This window comes from Musca autumnalis, unplaced genomic scaffold (assembly GCF_047663935.1).
Source record: "Musca autumnalis isolate F117 unplaced genomic scaffold, ASM4766393v1 scaffold_2, whole genome shotgun sequence".
In the NCBI taxonomy this organism is placed as follows: domain Eukaryota; kingdom Metazoa; phylum Arthropoda; class Insecta; order Diptera; family Muscidae; genus Musca; species Musca autumnalis.
The window spans coordinates 38,251,761-38,276,569 of NW_027411755.1; the positions used below are offsets into that span (position 1 = coordinate 38,251,761).

Genomic DNA, 24,809 nt, shown 5'->3' on the forward strand with positions numbered 1-24,809 from the left:
AAATGTTAGAAAAATATTTTTTAAAAAATCCACGTTTTGTTAAATGTTAGAAAAATATTTTTTAAAAAATCCACGTTTTGTTAAATGTTAGAAAAATATTTTTTAAAAAATCCACGTTTTGTTAAATGTTAGAAAAATATTTTTTAAAAAATCCACGTTTTGTTAAATGTTAGAAAAATATTTTTTAAAAAATCCACGTTTTGTTAAATGTTAGAAAAATATTTTTTAAAAAATCCACGTTTTGTTAAATGTTAGAAAAATATTTTTTAAAAAATCCACGTTTTGTTAAATGTTAGAAAAATATTTTTTAAAAAATCCACGTTTTGTTAAATGTTAGAAAAATATTTTTTAAAAAATCCACGTTTTGTTAAATGTTAGAAAAATATTTTTTAAAAAATCCACGTTTTGTTAAATGTTAGAAAAATATTTTTTAAAAAATCCACGTTTTGTTAAATGTTAGAAAAATATTTTTTAAAAAATCCACGTTTTGTTAAATGTTAGAAAAATATTTTTTAAAAAATCCACGTTTTGTTAAATGTTAGAAAAATATTTTTTAAAAAATCCACGTTTTGTTAAATGTTAGAAAAATATTTTTTAAAAAATCCACGTTTTGTTAAATGTTAGAAAAATATTTTTTAAAAAATCCACGTTTTGTTAAATGTTAGAAAAATATTTTTTAAAAAATCCACGTTTTGTTAAATGTTAGAAAAATATTTTTTAAAAAATCCACGTTTTGTTAAATGTTAGAAAAATATTTTTTAAAAAATCCACGTTTTGTTAAATGTTAGAAAAATATTTTTTAAAAAATCCACGTTTTGTTAAATGTTAGAAAAATATTTTTTAAAAAATCCACGTTTTGTTAAATGTTAGAAAAATATTTTTTAAAAAATCCACGTTTTGTTAAATGTTAGAAAAATATTTTTTAAAAAATCCACGTTTTGTTAAATGTTAGAAAAATATTTTTTAAAAAATCCACGTTTTGTTAAATGTTAGAAAAATATTTTTTAAAAAATCCACGTTTTGTTAAATGTTAGAAAAATATTTTTTAAAAAATCCACGTTTTGTTAAATGTTAGAAAAATATTTTTTAAAAAATCCACGTTTTGTTAAATGTTAGAAAAATATTTTTTAAAAAATCCACGTTTTGTTAAATGTTAGAAAAATATTTTTTAAAAAATCCACGTTTTGTTAAATGTTAGAAAAATATTTTTTAAAAAATCCACGTTTTGTTAAATGTTAGAAAAATATTTTTTAAAAAATCCACGTTTTGTTAAATGTTAGAAAAATATTTTTTAAAAAATCCACGTTTTGTTAAATGTTAGAAAAATATTTTTTAAAAAATCCACGTATTGTTAAATGTTAGAAAAATATTTTTTAAAAAATCCACGTTTTGTTAAATGTTAGAAAAATATTTTTTAAAAAATCCACGTTTTGTTAAATGTTAGAAAAATATTTTTTAAAAAATCCACGTTTTGTTAAATGTTAGAAAAATATTTTTTAAAAAATCCACGTTTTGTTAAATGTTAGAAAAATATTTTTTAAAAAATCCACGTTTTGTTAAATGTTAGAAAAATATTTTTTAAAAAATCCACGTTTTGTTAAATGTTAGAAAAATATTTTTTAAAAAATCCACGTTTTGTTAAATGTTAGAAAAATATTTCTTAAAAAATCCACGTTTTGTTAAATGTTAGAAAAATATTTTTTAAAAAATCCACGTTTTGTAAAATGTATGAAAAATATTTTTTAAAAAATCCACGTTTTGTTAAATGTTAGAAAAATATTTTTTAAAAAATCCACGTTTTGTTAAATGTTTAAAAAAATATTTTTTAAAAAATCCACGTTTTGTTAAATGTTAGAAAAATATTTTTTAAAAAATCCACGTTTTGTTAAATGTTAGAAAAATATGTTTTAAAAATTCCACGTTTTGTTAAATGTTAGAAAAATATTTTTTAAAAAATCCACGTTTTGTTAAATGTTAGAAAAATATTTTTTAAAAAATCCACGTTTTGTTAAATGTTTGAAAAATATTTTTTAAAAAATCCACGTTTTGCTAAATGTTTGAAAAATATTTTTTAAAAAATCCACGTTTTGCTAAATGTTTGAAAAATATTTTTTAAAAAATCCACGTTTTGTTAAATGTTAGAAAAATATTTTTTAAATTTTATTTTGGGTATCGGAGCGTATACATATTGTCACAACTTATACGCTCTTGTGAACAAACGTGTATCAGAATTCGAATCAAAATTCTCGAACAAAAACTTAGTTGAAATTCAATTTTGTCTACCCAAGATTTTAATTAATTGCAAAATTCTGGCCATGTTGACCACAATTCATTATCAAAAAAATCTATTTGACCCTTACTATCAAAAGCAATATGTCGATGTTTTGCCAACAGGACAAAAGTCAAAGTCCACTTTTTTTCAAAAGGCCACTTTCCCAACTCTCTCCCCCATCCCAAAAAATATTGAACATAATTAGCCGCATTAAGATGTCATTCAAACCGTAGATAATGACAAATTGAATTGATTCCTAGCAGTTAAGAAAATGTTCACAGAAACATTGATTGCAAATGACATCAAAAGTCGTTGACACACATGAAGACAAATTTGGCAATGTCATTTTTTTGAAAAAAAAGAAAAACAATCATTAACCTCCACTCCCTCCCATGACACCCACTATTATTTTCACATCTGTATCACGTAGAATGCAATCAAATAAATCCTCCATAACCAATACAAATGACATTAGAATCCATCACCAGTTTGTGGTAATGACGATAGGTAAAAGGAAATGAAAATGACAGTAAAACGGATACAGAAGCTAAAAACACATCACACAAAATAAGGAGGGGAAATGAAAATAAGCAGTTGGTAATTTCAGCCATTAAATAGAGCTTAAAAATGGGAAATTAATTTGTGATGCTGGAGTTCTTTTTTTAAATGACATATCAGTTCGTATAAGTGATGACAATAATTATACGACCCGGATGTAAAGAACAAAATTGTCACATCAATTCATGAAAAGAAGCCCCACTGTCTTAGATATATTACATTTATTTATCTGAACAAATTTTGGCTATAAAACTGAGATTAGATAGGCAATAGGTCACATACGAGCCCTTTATTCTTCTAACGACGAAAACTTAAACTAAAAAGCAGTATATATGTAATGTCACTTTTAAAGAAACTATACATACGGCTTCCATACTAGACAAACTTTGTTACACATAATACAGATACACACATGAAATATTACATTCCAACATACATACGTATGTTTCCCATCTTTCGAAACTTGCCATAGTAAATACTGGTTAGAATACATTACATATTCAAAACACGTTTACATACATATGTATAAAGGAGACCAAAGGGGTCAATACCAATTGAAAACTTCATTTTCACATCATGTGTATTACACATACAAATACACATATTTTAGTTTATCTTACATAAAGAAGAAACTGATGTAAGTGGGGATTTTATTATTAAGTCCCGTGTCCTTCGAAGAGTATTGTTATGAGATTTTCACATATTGACAATACATAGCCTAATAAGGTAATTTTGAGAATAGTGTAACATTTTGTGAAATTAAGCTACTTATGGCTGGGTAATTGGAAGAAATTGTCAGGTTCCAAGGATGTGTATTTGGGTTTTATAAAACCTTGAATTTTAATAAATGTACTTATGAGCGTATACGTTGTGACGTCTATTATACGTCCTATGGCACGAATATGAGAAGAATCTATAAGGGCCACAAATGCGGGGATTTCTTAAATAATATTGTAACCTACTTTGAAAATGTTGGTATTATAAATAACTTTGGAAAAGGGAAAATATTTAACATACGTGAATTTTGTTTAACAATTCCCAGACCAACGAATCACCTCCAAAAAATCGAAATGCCTAAATATTGTTGAAATAAAAAAGTTTTTCGCAAAACGTGAATTTCTAGAAAATGTAAGATATTAAATGAGTTTTTTTCAAGAATTCTAGAATTTGTTTTAATTAGCAATATTTTTTAACAAAATCCATTTTTTTAATAAAAAATTAAATCCTCGATTTATTAAAAACTGTATTTCAAAAATCAACTATTATTAATATCTTTTTTCAAAAATTCAAGTTTTTTGAAAAAAATATTTTCTGACAAAAAACACGTATTTTAAGGAAGGAAGGAAAAACTTCTCATTGAACTTTTTTCTTTGCTTACCTTTATACTTCGAGCTGACGATTGATGTTTAGGTATAACAAGTTTTTTGTTGAAGAAGTTATTGAAAAATAAAACAAAACACAAGGGAACTGATGAGATTCTGTGGCGAGAATCGAAACTATAGTATTCCCTGCCTTACCCCTTGGCGAACTATGCCAAATCTTTTCCACTAATAATAACACAATTTTTGATGAATACCCTTCAAGCCCCTGTTTAATTTCATATTAGAAATTAAAAAAAAAATGTTTTTTTTTCATCTTTGTGTTTATTTCAGCTTGAGTCCATATTTTGTTGTAATTCAATTGTTTGAATAACAACAAAATATTTTAAAGTGGATATGAAATTGATTAGTTGCGGGCGAAGGGTAGGGAATACTATAGTTTCAGTTGTCACCAAACAACTTCATCAGTTCCCTTTTTCGCCGACTCTGTATCGATAAACAGGTCAATAAAGCCATCTAGCAAATTAAATAAAATGAGAAATTTGCTGTATGGCCCTAAAGCTGTTTACCCTACAATTTGAGTCGAACTAAAGAATTTCATATCCACCACTGTTTTTATGTCGTCTTTGCTTCGCAAAGAATACGAACATATGAATGGGTAAAAACAACAAGAAAGTTGTTTTTGCATTACGCATTGGTCAACAAGGCCGTGCTGATGCCTATTATTGTTGTTGGCGTTTTTTATTGTTGGACTGCAGAATTTTACATCTTTGTGTTTATTTATTTATTTATTTATTTTTTTTTTTTTTGAATTTTTGCCTTTTAGGGCGAAGATCATTTTTAATGATTTTTTATTAACTTTCTCGTTTAGAGTTAAGCTTGATGAAATAAAAAACAGGCTGAGCCCGGCTGGGATTTGAACCCACGTCCTTGAAAACATATCAAAAAATGTTGTCACGGCGTGTTAGCGTTCAAAGCCAAAACTCATAACTTCAAAGGCAGCGCAAAAAAGCGTTTGTCGTGAAGAAAATAAACTTCAGCGGACAAATATCCGCGTAAATGTAGAAAAAACACATTTGCATTTGAGAAACGAAAAGTTCTAGGACAGAGAAGCCACTACGTAGTCGATACGTCCGAAGATCTGCTTTACCACCAGTGAAACCAGGTAACGTAATTTGGTGACTATGTAGGTTCGAGTCCTTGGCTTTCCTTTTTCACTTGCAAATAATTTCCGATCATCAAGCTTAACTCTAAACGAGAAAATTAATAAAAAATCATTAAAAAAGATCTTCGCCCTAAAAGGCAAAATTTCAAAAAAAAAAAAAATAAAAAACCCATTTGTTTTTAATTTCTAATATGACCTCAAGCCAAATTAAAACGAAAGAAAAATCACGTTTTCTCAAAAAAAGGTTTTTTTTTTAAATCCACGTTTTGCAAAGAAACATTCTTTAAAATCTACTAAAAAAATTTTAAAATCCGCTCAAAAAACATTTTTAAAATCCACTTTTCCTCAAACAATATCTTTTAACATCCACTTTCTCTCAAAAAATATTTTTTTTTAAATCCAAGTTTTTAAAAAAAATATTTTTTTTAATTCCACGTTTTCTCAGAAATTTTTTTTTAAAATCCAAAAAACAAATTTTTTTTAAAATCCACCTTTATAATTTTTTTAAAAATGCTTTTTTTATGTATTCATATTTTTGAAAAAATGCAAGTCCTCTTGAAATAAAATATGTTATTAATATTTTCCATGTTTTTTTAATATTTTTTCAAAATCAAATTTTTTTTAATTTATTAGATTTACTTTTGTTTTTTAATATTTTTAATACGCGACATTTTTTTAAATCCACATTCTTAAATTGTTAACAATCCATTTTTTTTAATTTTAAAAATCGATTATTTAAAGTTTTTTAATCCCCTTTTTAAATTTTTTAATTACTCATTTTCTTTAAATCCACGTTTTCTCAAAAATATTTTTTAAAATCAACGTTTACTCAAAAAATATTTTTTTTTTTTAAATCAACGTTTTCCCAAACAATATTTTTTTTTAATCGACGTTTTCTCAAACTGTAATATAATTGTTCCACAAACATCCCATACGGGACAAGGGAGACCTCTCTCATATCAATGAGTGCACCCCGATTCATATTAGCTCAGTGATATGGGACCTACAGTTTATCGCCGAGTCCGAACGGCGTGTCCCAAGATACCACTTGTAGAGAAGTTTTACATGGCTGTAATACTCAGGAAATGTCGCCAACATTACTGAGGGGTATTTTGCCAACGTTGAAAATTTTGATGTTTGACTGGCCGGGGAATCGAACCCACGACCTTCAGCGTGCAAGGCGGGTGTGCATACCATTGCACCACGTTGGCACTCAAACTGTATTATTGTTATTTTTAAAATAAAAGTTTTCTCCAAAAATATTTTTTTAAATTCACGTTTTCTAAAAAAAAATTTTTAAATCCACGTTTTCTCAAAAATATTTTTTAAACAAATTTTTTAAAATTCACGTTTTCGCAAAAAAAGCATACCCTTTAAAATTCACGTTTTGCTAAAAAAATGTCTACGTTTTCTCAACAAATATTTTTATTAAACTCCACGTTTTATTACAATTTCTTTTTTTAAATCACGTTTTTTTAAAAAAAAAATACTTTTTAAAATCCACGTTTTCCCAAAAAATATTTTTTTTTTTAAATCCACTTTTTCTCAAAAAATATTTTTTAAAGTCCAAGTTTTCTCAAAAAATATTTTTTAAAATCCATGTTACTCAAAATATATTTTTTTAAATCCACGTTTTCTCACACAATAGTATTATTATTATTATTTTTAAATTAATGTTTTCTCAAAAAATATTTTTTAGAATTAACGTTGTTTGAAATATCCACGTTTTCAAAAAAAATATTTTTTTTTTTAAATCCACGTTTCATTGAAAAAAATATTTTTTAAAAACCACGTTTTCTCAAAAAATTTTGAAAAAACAAAAACAATAAATTTGAAAAAAAAATTATTTTGTTGAAAAAAATAATTTTTAAAAAATGCACGTTTAGCTGAAAAAATAATTTTTAAAAAAAATGCACGACTAGTTGAAACAAAAATTATTAAAAAATACACTTTTTGTTGAAAAAATGATTTTTTAAAAAATCCACGTATTTTTGAAACAAGATTTCAAAAAATCCACGTTTTGTTGAAAAAATAATGTTTAAAAAATCCACGTTTTGTTGAAAAAATAATGTTTAAAAAATCCACGTTTTGTTGAAAAAAAATGTTTAAAAAATCCACGTTTTGTTGAAAAAATAATGTTTAAAAAATCCACGTTTTGTTGAAAAAATAATGTTTAAAAAATCCACGTTTTGTTGAAAAAAAATGTTTAAAAAATCCACGTTTTGTTGAAAAAATAATGTTTAAAAAATCCACGTTTTGTTGAAAAAATAATGTTTAAAAAATCCACGTTTTGTTGAGAAAATAATGTTTAAAAAATCCACGTTTTGTTGAAAAAATAATGTTTAAAAAATCCACGTTTTGTTGAAAAAATAATGTTTAAAAAATTCACGTTTTGCTGAAAAAATAATGTTTAAAAAATCCACGTTTTGTTGAAAAAATAATGTTTAAAAAATCCACGTTTTGTTGAAAAAAAATTTAAAGTCCTCGTTTTGTTGAAGAAATATTAATTTAAGTTTTTTGAAAAAAATATATATTTTGTTTAAAAAAATATACGTTTCGTAGCAAAAATATTTTTTTTTAAATCCACGTTTCGCTGCTAAAAATATTTTTTTAATCCACGTTTCGTTGCAAAAAATATTTTTTTAAATCCAAGTTTCGCTGCTAAAAATATTTGTTTTTAATCCACGCTTCGTTGCAAAAAATATAAAATCAAAAAAAATTTAAAAAATGTCGCGGATTGAAAATTATTTAAAACCCGTAAATCTAAAAAATTAAATGCTTTTCCAAACTTAGATTTTGAAAAAAATACTTTTTTAAAACAAGTGGATTTTGAAAAATCTATTTCGTTGCAGTTAATATTTCGTTGCAAATAAATATTTTTAAAAAAAAAACCCACGTTCCGCTGCAAATTTTTCTTATATCACGTTCCTTTGCGAAAAAATATTTTTTTTTTAAATTTCTTAACATACATAAAATATGTTATTAATTGTAGTCCAAATTTTTTAATATTTTTCAAAATCCACTTGTTTTAAAAAAGTATTTTTTTTCAAAATCTAAGTTTTGAAAAACATTTATTTTTTAGATTAACGGGTTTTAAATAATGTTCAATCCGCGACATTTTTTAAATCCGCTTTCTTCAAAACTGTTATTTGAAATTTTTAAAAAGCTATTATTTAAAATTTTTAAATCCAATTTTTTTAATACATACATAAAATATGTTATTAATTGTAGTCCAAATTTTTTAATATTTTTCAAAATCCACTTGTTTTAAAAAAGTATTTTTTTTCAAAATCTATGTTTTGAAAAACATTTATTTTTTAGATTAACGGGTTTTAAATAATGTTCAATCCGCGACATTTTTTAAATCCGCTTTCTTCAAAACTGTTATTTGAAATTTTTAAAAAGCTATTATTTAAAATTTTTAAATCCAATTTTTTTAATTTTTAAAAAATCATTTTTTAATTTTTTTTAAATCTACGTTTTCTCAACAAATATTCTTTAAAATACACCCTCTCACAAAAAAATTTTTTAAATCCACATTTGCTCAAAAAATATTTTTTAAAATCCGCATTTTCTCAAAAAAAATTTTTAATCCACATTTTCTAAAAAAATATTTTTTAAAATCAAAGTTTTGTCACAAAATATTTTTTAAAAAATCCAGGCTTTTTTTAAAAAAGTATTTGTTAAAAAATCCAGGCTTTGTTGAAAAAATATTTTTTAAAATCCACGTTTTCTCACAAAATATTTTTAAAAAAAAAATATAGACTTTGTTGAAAAAATATTTTTTAAAAAATCCACATTTTGTTGAAAAAATATTTTTTAAAATCCACGTTTTCTCACAAAATATTTTTAAAAAAAAATATAGACTTTGTTGAAAAAATATTTTTTAAAAAATCCACGTTTTGTTTAAAAAATATTTTTTAAAAAATCCACGTTTTGTTTAAAAAATATTTTTTTAAAAATCCACGTTTTGTTGAAAAAATATTTTTTAAAATATCCATGTTTTGTTAAAAAATAGTTTAAAAAAAATCCACGTTTTGTTGAAAAAATAGTTTTAAAAAATCCGCGTTTCGTTGAAAAAAAAATTAATTTCAGTTTTTGAAAAAACAAATATATATTTTTTTCAAATCCACGTTTCGTTGCAGAAAAAAAATATTTGTTTTAAATTCACGTTTCGTTGCAAACAAGTATTGTTTTAATCTAAATCCACGTTTCGCTGCTAATTTTTTTTTTTTAAATCCACGTATCGTTGCAAAAAATATTTACTTCAAAAAATCCACGATCCGTTGAAAATTTTTTTTAGATCCACGTTCCAAAATCCACGTTTTGTTTTTCAGCAGTTATTTGTTAAACAAAAAAAGTAAATAAAAAAATTATACTACTTTTTCTTTTAAATCCTCGTTTTGTTGAAGTTCTTTTTAAACCACGTTTTTTTTTTTTGATTTTTTTTAATCCACGTTTTGTTTTTTTTTTAATAAAATCCCTAGGTCGATTATCTGGATTAATTCAATTAATTAACAACTTTAACAAAATAAGGACCTTCGTCCTAATAAGACAATAATAAGAAAAAATCCAGGATTAGTTAAAAAAAATATTGTTTTTAAAAAAAATTGTTAAAAGAAATATTTTTTAAAGAATTTTTTTGTTGAAAAAAATATTTTTTAAAAAAAAATCCATGGATTGTTGAAAAAAATATTTTTTATAAAATCCACATTTTATAGAAAAAATATTTTTAAAAAGAAATCATGTTTTGTTGAAAGAAATAAGTTTTAAAAAATCCACGTTTTTTTGAGAAAAATATAATAATATTTCTTCTTTCAGAGTACACCTTCAATTTCATTTTCAATTATTCGCACACATGGAAAAAATTATTTTCAAAGACTTAATATTTTTCCAATATTTTGGATCTCTCAAATAAAACGGTTGCGTTGAAAAAAAATTACAAATCCACATTTTATTAAATACTTATAAAAAAAATTAAAAAAAAACAACCTATTGTGAGATGCTTGAAAAAATATTCTTTAATAAATCGACGCTTCTGCTGTACGCTTGAAAAAATATTCCATAAAAATTTATTTTCAATTGACTTATATTACTTAACCTCTTTTTACCTCATTCCATACTCAATTCTAAAATTTAATTAACTGCAATTTTTTTAAATTTCATTTCCATTTTACTATTTTTCCAATTTCACCGAAACTTTGATATGTTTTATCTACCGTGATGACCTTTTGAGGATGGGTGATTAATGAACTTACCGACTGTCTGACTGAGTGATGGTATTAAATGAACTTAAATGCGATTGGTATGCAATGAACCTGATGTAATTGTGTGTATGTGAGAGAGAAAGATTGTTATGTGGAAAGCAGAAAAACGGAAAATTTCAATTCATCCAATTTGTTGACGTAATACCGTCACGGTGATGGCATGAGAAACAAATATAGAAAGTGTGGAAAAAAACTAGTAACAATGATATAGTTATGAGGTAAATAAAGTAATGTCCCATTGGGGAGGGGATCAATAAGCCACTCTAAATAAGTAATTAAGGAACTTTTGTGAGTTTATCGCTTTGAACAAATCCTAGGTGCTAATTGGGATTTAATGGCTTCTATACATTTTAAAGTGGGGCAAGTGTTTAGGAAAATAAAGCAAAACAGTTTAAGATCTTTTTTTAAAAAATAAAAAATGACACATACTGCGTATATTTTACGTCATAAGTTATACGACAAGGTGGACACAGAATATGTTGACATGATCCCGAAGAAATGTAAATCTATTTTTATTTTCCAAATAAAAAAATCCAAAACATAAATAAATTTATAGATCCGAATTCTGCTTACTACTAAATTTTGCTAGCATAGAGCGTATACATAACGACACAACGTATACGACGTGCTAAACAAATTATTTTCTTCAAAGTACGTATTTAAACAGTTCGTCTTTGCTGTTTCATTTTCGAAACGTTTTCTTCTTTAAAGGACATTCCTTTAGAAAAAGTTTTAATTATAATCAAAAGCCCCCTGTGAAAACAAAGAAACAAATCTCTTCACAATTATCCACTCAAAACCTAACACCACATTATTCTCGCTTGCTGCTTTCATGTCTTCATTATCTTTTAACTTATCCTCCCCACGCTGATGTGCTCACATCCTTATTACATTTCATTATGCAATGCCAACGTTAACATATGTTTCTCTCACGTATACTCAGCACTCCATTAGAGCTGACCACAACTGGAAATTACAAAGCTTTACGATAAATTGCCATATACATTGTTGCAAATGGATAACAATACAACAACAAAATAGCAAGAAATAAATCTTGTTCAATGTAAGGCAAAATTGAACAGTGAGTTTGTTATCTTGGAAAGGGGCAATAAGGCGTATGACAATTGTCAAAACGTATACGCTGTACAGGCATGAGAAAACTTCTTAAATAATTTGTTCTGCCTTCAACAGAACGTGGATTTTTTAAGACTAATTTTTAAAAGCTTTGGGTTTTTTAAAATATGTTTTTCAATTAACCAACAGAAGCGTGGATTTTTTAAAAACATATTTTTTCAATTAACCAACAGAAGCGTGGATTTTTAAAAAAATATTTTTTCAATTAACCAACAGAGGCGTGGATTTTTTAAAAAATATTTTTTCAATTAACCAACAGAGTCGTGGATTTTTTAAAAAATATTTTTTCAATTAACCAACAGAGGCGTGGATTTTTTAAAAAATATTTTTTCAATTAACCAACAGAGGCGTGGATTTTTTAAAAAATATTTTTTCAATTAACCAACAGTGGCGTGGATTTTTTAAAAAATATTTTTTCAATTAACCAACAGAGGCGTGGATTTTTTAAAAAATATTTTTTCAATTAACCAACAGAGGCGTGGATTTTTTAAAAAATATTTTTTCAATTAACCAACAGAGGCGTGGATTTTTTAAAAAATATTTTTTCAATTAACCAACAGAGGCGTGGATTTTTTAAAAAATATTTTTTCAATTAACCAACAGAGGCGTGGATTTTTTAAAAAATATTTTTTCAATTAACCAACAGAGGCGTGGATTTTTTAAAAAATATTTTTTCAATTAACCAACAGAGGCGTGGATTTTTTAAAAAATATTTTTTCAATTAACCAACAGAGGCGTGGATTTTTTAAAAAATATTTTTTCAATTAACCAACAGAAGCGTGGATTTTTTAAAAAATATTTTTTCAATTAACCAACAGAAGCGTGGATTTTTTAAAAAATATTTTTTCAATTAACCAACAGAAGCGTGGATTTTTTAAAAAATATTTTTTCAATTAACCAACAGTAGCGTGGATTTTTTAAAAAATATTTTTTCAATTAACCAACAGTAGCGTGGATTTTTTAAAAAATATTTTTTCAATTAACCAACAGAAGCGTGGATTTTTTAAAAAATATTTTTTCAATTAACCAACAGAAGCGTGGATTTTTTAAAAAATATTTTTTCAATTAACCAACAGAAGCGTGGATTTTTTAAAAAATATTTTTTCAATTAACCAACAGAAGCGTGGATTTTTTAAAAAATATTTTTTCAATTAACCAACAGAAGCGTGGATTTTTTAAAAAATATTTTTTCAATTAACCAACAGAAGCGTGGATTTTTTAAAAAATATTTTTTCAATTAACCAACAGAAGCGTGGATTTTTTAAAAAATATTTTTTCAATTAACCAACAGAAGCGTGGATTTTTTAAAAAATATTTTTTCAATTAACCAACAGAAGCGTGGATTTTTTAAAAAATATTTTTTCAATTAACCAACAGAAGCGTGGATTTTTTAAAAAATATTTTTTCAATTAACCAACAGAAGCGTGGATTTTTTAAAAAATATTTTTTCAATTAACCAACAGAAGCGTGGATTTTTTAAAAAATATTTTTTCAATTAACCAACAGAAGCGTGGATTTTTTAAAAAATATTTTTTCAATTAACCAACAGAAGCGTGGATTTTTTAAAAAATATTTTTTCAATTAACCAACAGAAGCGTGGATTTTTTAAAAAATATTTTTTCAATTAACCAACAGAAGCGTGGATTTTTTAAAAAATATTTTTTCAATTAACCAACAGAAGCGTGGATTTTTTAAAAAATATTTTTTCAATTAACCAACAGAAGCGTGGATTTTTTAAAAAATATTTTTTCAATTAACCAACAGAAGCGTGGATTTTTTTAAAAAATATTTTTTCAATTAACCAACAGAAGCGTGGATTTTTTAAAAAATATTTTTTCAATTAACCAACAGAAGCGTGGATTTTTTAAAAAATATTTTTTCAATTAACCAACAGAAGTGTGGATTTTTTAAAAAATATTTTTTCAATTAACCAACAGAAGCGTGGATTTTTTAAAAAATATTTTTTCAATTAACCAACAGAAGCGTGGATTTTTTAAAAAATATTTTTTCAATTAACCAACAGAAGCGTGGATTTTTTAAAAAATATTTTTTCAATTAACCAACAGAAGCGTGGATTTTTTAAAAAATATTTTTTCAATTAACCAACAGAAGCGTGGATTTTTTAAAAAATATTTTTTCAATTAACCAACAGAAGCGTGGATTTTTTAAAAAATATTTTTTCAATTAACCAACAGAAGCGTGGATTTTTTAAAAAATATTTTTTCAATTAACCAACAGAAGCGTGGATTTTTTAAAAAATATTTTTTCAATTAACCAACAGAAGCGTGGATTTTTTAAAAAATATTTTTTCAATTAACCAACAGAAGCGTGGATTTTTTAAAAAATATTTTTTCAATTAACCAACAGAAGCGTGGATTTTTTAAAAAATATTTTTTCAATTAACCAACAGAAGCGTGGATTTTTTAAAAAATATTTTTTCAATTAACCAACAGAAGCGTGGATTTTTTAAAAAATATTTTTTCAATTAACCAACAGAAGCGTGGATTTTTTAAAAAATATTTTTTCAATTAACCAACAGAAGCGTGGATTTTTTAAAAAATATTTTTTCAATTAACCAACAGAAGCGTGGATTTTTTAAAAAATATTTTTTCAATTAACCAACAGAAGCGTGGATTTTTTAAAAAATATTTTTTCAATTAACCAACAGAAGCGTGGATTTTTTAAAAAATATTTTTTCAATTAACCAACAGAAGCGTGGATTTTTTAAAAAATATTTTTTCAATTAACCAACAGAAGCGTGGATTTTTTAAAAAATATTTTTTCAATTAACCAACAGAAGCGTGGATTTTTTAAAAAATATTTTTTCAATTAACCAACAGAAGCGTGGATTTTTTAAAAAATATTTTTTCAATTAACCAACAGAAGCGTGGATTTTTTAAAAAATATGTTTTCAATTAACCAACAGAAGCGTGGATTTTTTAAAAAATATTTTTTCAATTAACCAACAGAAGCGTGGATTTTTTAAAAAATATTTTTTCAATTAACCAACAGAAGCGTGGATTTTTTAAAAAATATTTTTTCAATTAACCAACAGAAGCGTGGATTTTTTAAAAAATATTTTTTCAATTAACCAACAGAAGCGTGGATTTTTAAAAAAATATTTTTTCAATTAACCAACAGAAGCGTGGATTTTTTAAAAAATATTTTTTCAATTAACCAACAGAAGCGTGGATTTTTTAAAAAATATTTTTTCAATTAACCAACAGAAGCGTGGATTTTTTAAAAAATATTTTTTCAATTAACCAACAGAAGCGTGGATTTTTTAAAAAATATTTTTTCAATTAACCAACAGAAGCGTGGATTTTTTAAAAAATATTTTTTCAATTAACCAACAGAAGCGTGGATTTTTTAAAAAATATTTTTTCAATTAACCAACAGAAGCGTGGATTTTTTAAAAAATATTTTTTCAATTAACCAACAGAAGCGTGGATTTTTTAAAAAATATTTTTTCAATTAACCAACAGAAGCGTGGATTTTTTAAAAAATATTTTTTCAATTAACCAACAGAAGCGTGGATTTTTTAAAAAATATTTTTTCAATTAACCAACAGAAGCGTGGATTTTTTAAAAAATATTTTTTCAATTAACCAACAGAAGCGTGGATTTTTTAAAAAATATTTTTTCAATTAACCAACAGAAGCGTGGATTTTTTAAAAAATATTTTTTCAATTAACCAACAGAAGCGTGGATTTTTTAAAAAATATTTTTTCAATTAACCAACAGAAGCGTGGATTTTTTAAAAAATATTTTTTCAATTAACCAACAGAAGCGTGGATTTTTTAAAAAATATTTTTTCAATTAACCAACAGAAGCGTGGATTTTTTAAAAAATATTTTTTCAATTAACCAACAGAAGCGTGGATTTTTTAAAAAATATTTTTTCAATTAACCAACAGAAGCGTGGATTTTTTAAAAAATATTTTTTCAATTAACCAACAGAAGCGTGGATTTTTTAAAAAATATTTTTTCAATTAACCAACAGAAGCGTGGATTTTTTAAAAAATATTTTTTCAATTAACCAACAGAAGCGTGGATTTTTTAAAAAATATTTTTTCAATTAACCAACAGAAGCGTGGATTTTTTAAAAAATATTTTTTCAATTAACCAACAGAAGCGTGGATTTTTTAAAAAATATTTTTTCAATTAACCAACAGAAGCGTGGATTTTTTAAAAAATATTTTTTCAATTAACCAACAGAAGCGTGGATTTTTTAAAAAATATTTTTTCAATTAACCAACAGAAGCGTGGATTTTTTAAAAAATATTTTTTCAATTAACCAACAGAAGCGTGGATTTTTTAAAAAATATTTTTTCAATTAACCAACAGAAGCGTGGATTTTTTAAAAAATATTTTTTCAATTAACCAACAGAAGCGTGGATTTTTTAAAAAATATTTTTTCAATTAACCAACAGAAGCGTGGATTTTTTAAAAAATATTTTTTCAATTAACCAACAGAAGCGTGGATTTTTTAAAAAATATTTTTTCAATTAACCAACAGAAGCGTGGATTTTTTAAAAAATATTTTTTCAATTAACCAACAGAAGCGTGGATTTTTTAAAAAATATTTTTTCAATTAACCAACAGAAGCGTGGATTTTTTAAAAAATATTTTTTCAATTAACCAACAGAAGCGTGGATTTTTTAAAAAATATTTTTTCAATTAACCAACAGAAGCGTGGATTTTTTAAAAAATATTTTTTCAATTAACCAACAGAAGCGTGGATTTTTTAAAAAATATTTTTTCAATTAACCAACAGAAGCGTGGATTTTTTAAAAAATATTTTTTCAATTAACCAACAGAAGCGTGGATTTTTTAAAAAATATTTTTTCAATTAACCAACAGAGGCGTGGATTTTTTAAAAAATATTTTTTCAATTAACCAACAGAGGCGTGGATTTTTTAAAAAATATTTTTTCAATTAACCAACAGAGGCGTGGATTTTTTAAAAAATATTTTTTCAATTAACCAACAGAGGCGTGGATTTTTTAAAAAATATTTTTTCAATTAACCAACAGAGGCGTGGATTTTTTAAAAAATATTTTTTCAATTAACCAACAGAGGCGTGGATTTTTTAAAAAATATTTTTTCAATTAACCAACAGAGGCGTGGATTTTTTAAAAAATATTTTTTCAATTAACCAACAGAGGCGTGGATTTTTTAAAAAATATTTTTTCAATTAACCAACAGAGGCGTGGATTTTTTAAAAAATATTTTTTCAATTAACCAACAGAGGCGTGGATTTTTTAAAAAATATTTTTTCAATTAACCAACAGAGGCGTGGATTTTTTAAAAAATATTTTTTCAATTAACCAACAGAGGCGTGGATTTTTTAAAAAATATTTTTTCAATTAACCAACAGAGGCGTGGATTTTTTAAAAAATATTTTTTCAATTAACCAACAGAGGCGTGGATTTTTTAAAAAATATTTTTTCAATTAACCAACAGAGGCGTGGATTTTTTAAAAAATATTTTTTCAATTAACCAACAGAGGCGTGGATTTTTTAAAAAATATTTTTTCAATTAACCAACAGAGGCGTGGATTTTTTAAAAAATATTTTTTCAATTAACCAACAGAGGCGTGGATTTTTTAAAAAATATTTTTTCAATTAACCAACAGAGGCGTGGATTTTTTAAAAAATATTTTTTCAATTAACCAACAGAGGCGTGGATTTTTTAAAAAATATTTTTTCAATTAACCAACAGAGGCGTGGATTTTTTAAAAAATATTTTTTCAATTAACCAACAGAGGCGTGGATTTTTTAAAAAATATTTTTTCAATTAACCAACAGAGGCGTGGATTTTTTAAAAAATATTTTTTCAATTAACCAACAGAGGCGTGGATTTTTTAAAAAATATTTTTTCAATTAACCAACAGAGGCGTGGATTTTTTAAAAAATATTTTTTCAATTAACCAACAGAGGCGTGGATTTTTTAAAAAATATTTTTTCAATTAACCAACAGAGGCGTGGATTTTTTAAAAAATATTTTTTCAATTAACCAACAGAGGCGTGGATTTTTTAAAAAATATTTTTTCAATTAACCAACAGAGGCGTGGATTTTTTAAAAAATATTTTTTCAATTAACCAACAGAGGCGTGGATTTTTTAAAAAATATTTTTTCAATTAACCAACAGAGGCGTGGATTTTTTAAAAAATATTTTTTCAATTAACCAACAGAGGCGTGGATTTTTTAAAAAATATTTTTTCAATTAACCAACAGAGGCGTGGATTTTTTAAAAAATATTTTTTCAATTAACCAACAGAGGCGTGGATTTTTTAAAAAATATTTTTTCAATTAACCAACAGAAGCGTGGATTTTTTAAAAAATATTTTTTCAATTAACCAACAGAAGCGTGGATTTTTTAAAAAATATGTTTTCAATTAACCAACAGAAGCGTGGATTTTTTAAAAAATATTTTTTCAATTAACCAACAGAAGCGTGGATTTTTTAAAAAATATTTTTTCAATTAACCAACAGAAGTGTGGATTTGTTAAAAAATATTTTTTCAAATAACCAACAGAAGTGTGGATTTGTTAAAAAATATTTTTTCAATTAACCAACAGAAGCGTGGATTTTTTAAAAAATATTTTTTCAATTAACCAACAGAAGCGTGGATTTTTTAAAAAATATTTTTTCAATTAACCAACAGAAGCGTGGATTTTTTAAAAAAATAATTTTTCAAATATCCAACAAAACAAAATATTCTTTAAGAAATCCACGTTTTCTGTGGCTGCTCAAAAAATATTCTTTAAGAAATCCACGTTTTGTGTGGCTCCTCACAAAAAATTCTTTAAGAAAGCCACGTTTTGTGTGGCTCCTCAAAAATATTATATAAGAAATCCTCGTTATGTGTGGCTCCTCAAAAAATATTCCTTAGAAAATCCACGTTTTGTGTGGCTCCTTAAAAAATATTATTTAAGAAATCTATTTGTCAATGGTGCGTATACGTTGCGACACAACTTATACGTCCCTGTGGCCAATCATTATTCACCTTTGCCTTCAATAAATGTTTCTTAAAAAAATCTAACTTAATTTACTTAATAAATATTTTTTTAAATAATCCTGGTTTATTGCTCTGTTGTTTGTCTTTCAATTCCACTGTCCCACCTTTGTTATTTTTCACATCTGAAATACTTGTGACAGAAACATCGATTACTGTTGCAGCTGCCACAGCTGCAACCATTGTTTCATCGTTGACTAAAAACTTCCTTGATTGCTATTGTTGCAAGTACTGTTATTATTGTTTTTGTTGTTCTAACAAATCAAATGTGTTATTGTTTCTGTGTCGGTATTGCCATTTGTATTCTGATTCAAATCTTTATAAAGGACATACACACAGAGACATACATTTATATTTCGTATAGCATATATCTTAGATTTCCATCCAAGAAGTGAAGAAGGAAAGAGAAGAGGCCACACATTTCAGTATAAATTATGTGCATGTATACGTGAACAATTTGTTATTCTTTTTGAAGATTCTAAAAAGGGATTTGTGTACTTAATTTACCTCAAAGGCACATGGGCGGATGTGAAAGTTCTCATATCTACACACTTCTAAAGACAGTCGCATTTGTAAGCGAATGTTTACGACTTTGATTATCAATTTAAAAAAACCCACACATTGTTTTTCAGTTTCTTTTTATAATTTCATGCCAAATCACAAAAAAAAAAACACTTGATCCATTTGATATCTCTGCTTCACATTTGACGATTTCTTCTTTATTTGTTTTTCTTTTGTGAATTTCCTCTCATGTATGTGTTTGTGGGAATGCCAAAAGCTTCCTCACCACAATATCACATCTTGACAAATTTTTGACTTGATTAAAAGGATTTGAATTTTATTTCATTGTCAGAAAAGCAAAATTCACACGAAAGTCCTTTGAATGTTTATCATGTTCTTTGTATTCAGATTACCATCATCTTAAGCTAAGATAATCAGAATAAATGTCATGATAAGTATTTAAATTGTTTTATTTATTATTATCAATTCTTGAGGTTTCTTTTATTTTGAAATGGATCAAGAATCTATCAATATTTGGAAGATACTTTAAAAATTTATTTATAATTTAAGGCAAAAATGTGCATGGAATATTGTTTAGTTAGTGGAGCGAATACGTGGTGACGTCTTTTATACGCACCATGGGACAGATGTGATTTATTTTAAAGAATATATTGGAGCAACTCAAAACGTGCATTTCTTAAAGAATATTTTTTGAGCAACCACACAAAACGTAGATTTCTTAAAGAATATTTTTTGAGCAACCACACAAAACGTGGATTTCTTAAAGAATATTTTTTGAGCAACCACACAAAACGTGGATTTCTTAAAGAATATTTTTTGAGCAACCACACAAAACGTGGATTTCTTAAAGAATATTTTTTGAGCAACCACACAAAACGTGGATTTCTTAAAGAATATTTTTTGAGCAACCACACAAAACGTGGATTTCTTAAAGAATATTTTTTGAGCAACCACACAAAACGTGGATTTCTTAAATAATATTTTTTGAGAAGCCTCACAAAACTTGGATTTCTTAAAGAATGTTTTTGAGCAACCACACAAAACGTGGATTTCTTAAAGAATATTTTTTGAGCAACCACACAAAACGTGGATTTCTTAAAGAATATTTTTTGAGCAACCACACAAAACGTGGATTTCTTAAAGAATATTTTTTGAGCAACCACACAAAACGTGGATTTCTTAAAGAATATTTTTTGAGCAACCACACAAAACGTGGATTTCTTAAAGAATATTTTTTGAGCAACCACACAAAACGTGGATTTCTTAAAGAATATTTTTTGAGCAACCACACAAAACGTGGATTTCTTAAAGAATATTTTTTGAGCAACCACACAAAACGTGGATTTCTTAAAGAATATTTTTTGAGCAACCACACAAAACATGGATTTCTTAAAGAATATTTTTTGAGCAACCACACAAAACGTGGATTTCTTAAAGAATATTTTTGAGCAACCACACAAAACATGGATTTCTTAAAGAATATTTTTTGAGCAACCACACAAAACGTGGATTTCTTAAAGAATATTTTTTGAGCAACCACACAAAACATGGATTTCTTAAAGAATATTTTTTGAGCAACCACACAAAACGTGGATTTCTTAAAGAATGTTTTTGAGCAACCACACAAAACGTGGATTTCTTAAAGAATATTTTTTGAGCAACCACACAAAACGTGGATTTCTTAAAGAATATTTTTTGAGCAACCACACAAAACGTGGATTTCTTAAAGAATATTTTTTGAGCAACCACACAAAACGTGGATTTCTTAAAGAATATTTTTGAGCAACCACACAAAACGTGGATTTCTTAAAGAATATTTTTTGAGCAACCACACAAAACGTGGATTTCTTAAAGAATATTTTTTGAGCAACCACACAAAACGTGGATTTCTTAAAGAATATTTTTTGAGAAGCCTCACAAAACGTGGATTTCTTAAAGAATATTTTTTGAGCAACCACACAAAACGTGGATTTCTTAAAGAATATTTTTTGAGCAACCACACAAAACGTGGATTTCTTAAAGAATATTTTTTGAGCAACCACACAAAACGTGGATTTCTTAAAGAATATTTTTTGAGCAACCACACAAAACGTGGATTTCTTAAAGAATATTTTTTGAGCAACCACACAAAACGTGGATTTCTTAAAGAATATTTTTTGAGCAACCACACAAAACGTGGATTTCTTAAAGAATATTTTTTGAGCAACCACACAAAACGTGGATTTCTTAAAGAATATTTTTTGAGCAACCACACAAAACGTGGATTTCTTAAAGAATATTTTTTGAGCAACCACACAAAACGTGGATTTCTTAAAGAATATTTTTTGAGCAACCACACAAAACGTGGATTTCTTAAAGAATATTTTTTGAGCAACCACACAAAACGTGGATTTCTTAAAGAATATTTTTTGAGCAACCACACAAAACGTGGATTTCTTAAAGAATATTTTTTGAGCAACCACACAAAACGTGGATTTCTTAAAGAATATTTTTTGAGCAACCACACAAAACGTGTATTTCTTAAAGAATATTTTTTGAGCAACCACACAAAACGTGGATTTCTTAAAGAATATTTTTGAGCAACCACATAAAACGTGGATTTCTTAAAGAATATTTTTTGAGCAACCACACAAAACGTGGATTTCTTAAAGAATATTTTTTGAGCAACCACACAAAACGTGGATTTCTTAAAGAATATTTTTTGAGCAACCACACAAAACGTGGATTTCTTAAAGAATATTTTTTGAGCAACCACACAAAACGTGGATTTCTTAAAGAATATTTTTTGAGCAACCACACAAAACGTGGATTTCTTAAAGAATATTTTTTGAGCAACCACACAAAACGTGGATTTCTTAAAGAATATTTTTTGAGCAACCACACAAAACGTGGATTTCTTAAAGAATATTTTTTGAGCAACCACACAAAACGTGGATTTCTTAAAGAATATTTTTTGAGCAACCACACAAAACGTGGATTTCTTAAAGAATATTTTTTGAGCAACCACACAAAACGTGGATTTCTTAAAGAATATTTTTTGAGCAACCACACAAAACGTGGATTTCTTAAAGAATATTTTTTGAGCAACCACACAAAACGTGGATTTCTTAAAGAATATTTTTTGAGCAACCACACAAAACGTGGATTTCTTAAAGAATATTTTTTGAGCAACCACACAAAACGTGGATTTCTTAAAGAATATTTTTTGAGCAACCACACAAAACGTGGATTTCTTAAAGAATATTTTTTGAGCAACCACACAAAACGTGGATTTCTTAAAGAATATTTTTTGAGCAACCACACAAAACGTGGATTTCTTAAAGAATATTTTTTGAGCAACCACACAAAACGTGTATTTCTTAAAGAATATTTTTTGATTAGCCTCACAAAACGTGGATTTCTTAAAGAATATTTTTTGAGCAACCACACAAAACGTGGATTTCTTAAAGAATATTTTTTGAGCAACCACACAAAACGTGGATTTCTTAAAGAATATTTTTTGAGCAACCACACAAAACGTGGATTTCTTAAAGAATATTTTTTGAGCAACCACACAAAACGTGGATTTCTTAAAGAATATTTTTTGAGCAACCACACAAAACGTGGATTTCTTAAAGAATATTTTTTGAGCAACCACACAAAACGTGGATTTCTTAAAGAATATTTTTTGAGCAACCACACAAAACGTGGATTTCTTAAAGAATATTTTTTGAGCAACCACACAAAACGTGGATTTCTTAAAGAATATTTTTTGAGCAACCACACAAAACGTGGATTTCTTAAAGAATATTTTTTGAGCAACCACACAAAACGTGGATTTCTTAAAGAATATTTTTTGAGCAACCACACAAAACGTGGATTTCTTAAAGAATATTTTTTGAGCAACCACACAAAACGTGGATTTCTTAAAGAATATTTTTTGAGAAGCCACACAAAACCTGGATTTCTTAAAGAATATTTTTTGAGAAGCCACACAAAACGTGGATTTCTTAAAGAATATTTTTTGAGGAGCCACACAAAACGTGGATTTCTTAAAGAATATTTTTTGAGGAGCCACACAAAACGTGGATTTCTTAAAGAATATTTTTTGAGGAGCCACACAAAACGTGGATTTCTTAAAGAATATTTTTTGAGGAGCCACACAAAACGTGGATTTCTTAAAGAATATTATTGAGTGCATGGATTTACTGGATGACGTGAATTACATGTATAACAAAAAATGTTCTTTATTGTCAAACTCCTACAACTTCATGTTGTTCTTAGAAAAGAAAAACTTGACTACAAGCCCATGAATTATGATTAAACTACAACTAAACATCAACATTTAAATTCTTCGAACAAAAGAGAGAAAATCCCCGGCAACATAACCACAAAATTCCATGAATTTTTTCCATCCATTCATCTATTTCTTTCGTGATAAGCTTTATAAAAAAAGACTTTACCGTGCATTTTTGAAACGTCAGGGTTAAAACTCTTAAGCTACTTGCTATTGTCATAAGATATGTTCATAGCAACATCTTCCGGTACATACATATAAAGATACACACACTCAAACAGCAACACGTATCCTTTGATACTAATCATGGTCTCATTATGAACTTTTAAACTTAACGAAAGAAAGAAAAGTGCAACCTAGAGATGATTTGCAATGGCTTACTTACTGCTTGGCTGGCTGCCTAGTTGTGTCGAAGATGTGTGCTTGAACACGCATGGGACTAAGTTGTTAAGGATGTTTGCTAGAGTAGTAACTTGGGCACACATAATACCGTGTATTAATAAAAACGAAATCTCTCCTTGGAAAGATATTTCATGATGTCCTGATTTGACTTTAAAGGTTAACACGAAAGAAATTTATGAACAAGCCAAGGTGAGGATGCTGAAAAATTAAGATAATTTTCTAAAAGCGGATAAAATATTTTTTAAGAAATTTACGTGTTCATGGCTCCTCAAAAAATATTTTTTAAGAAATCTACGTGTTCATGGCTCCTCAAAAAATATTCTTTAAGAAATCCACGTTTTGTGTGGCTCCTCAAAAAATATTCTTTAAGAAATCCACGTTTTGTGTGGCTCCTCAAAAAATATTCTTTAAGAAATCCACGTTTTGTGTGGCTCCTCAAAAAATATTCTTTAAGAAATCCACGTTTTGTGTGGCTCCTCAAAAATATTCTTTAAGAAATCCACGTTTTGTGTGGCTCCTCAAAAAATATTCTTTAAGAAATCCACGTTTTGTGTGGCTCCTCAAAAAATATTCTTTAAGAAATTTACGTTTTCTCTGGCTTATCAAAAAATTATTCTTTAAGAAATTTAGGTTTTGTGTGGCTCCTCCAAAAAATATTCTTTAAGAAATCCACGTTTTGTGTGGCTCCTCCAAAAAATATTCTTTAAGAAATCCACGTTTTGTGTGGCTCCTCCAAAAAATATTCTTTAAGAAATTCACGTTTTGTGAGGCTTCTCAAAAAATATTCTTAAAGAAATCCACGTTTTGTGTGGCTCCTCAAAAAATATTCTTTAAGAAATCCACGTTTTGTGTGGCTCCTCAAAAAATATTCTTTAA

At 26.3% G+C, this 24,809-nt stretch overlaps 1 protein-coding gene across 1 annotated transcript in view; it reads right to left on the minus strand.

The window, feature by feature from the left end:
* Positions 1-18,916, minus strand: part of LOC141392219 (anoctamin-10-like) — an 81,930-nt gene extending 63,014 nt beyond the window's left edge. The window contains exon 1 of the mRNA XM_073965173.1: positions 18,841-18,916. Coding sequence (XP_073821274.1) covers positions 18,841-18,916 — 76 coding nt within the window. The remainder of the gene's footprint in view (positions 1-18,840) is intronic.
* Positions 18,917-24,809: the final 5,893 nt, after the last annotated feature.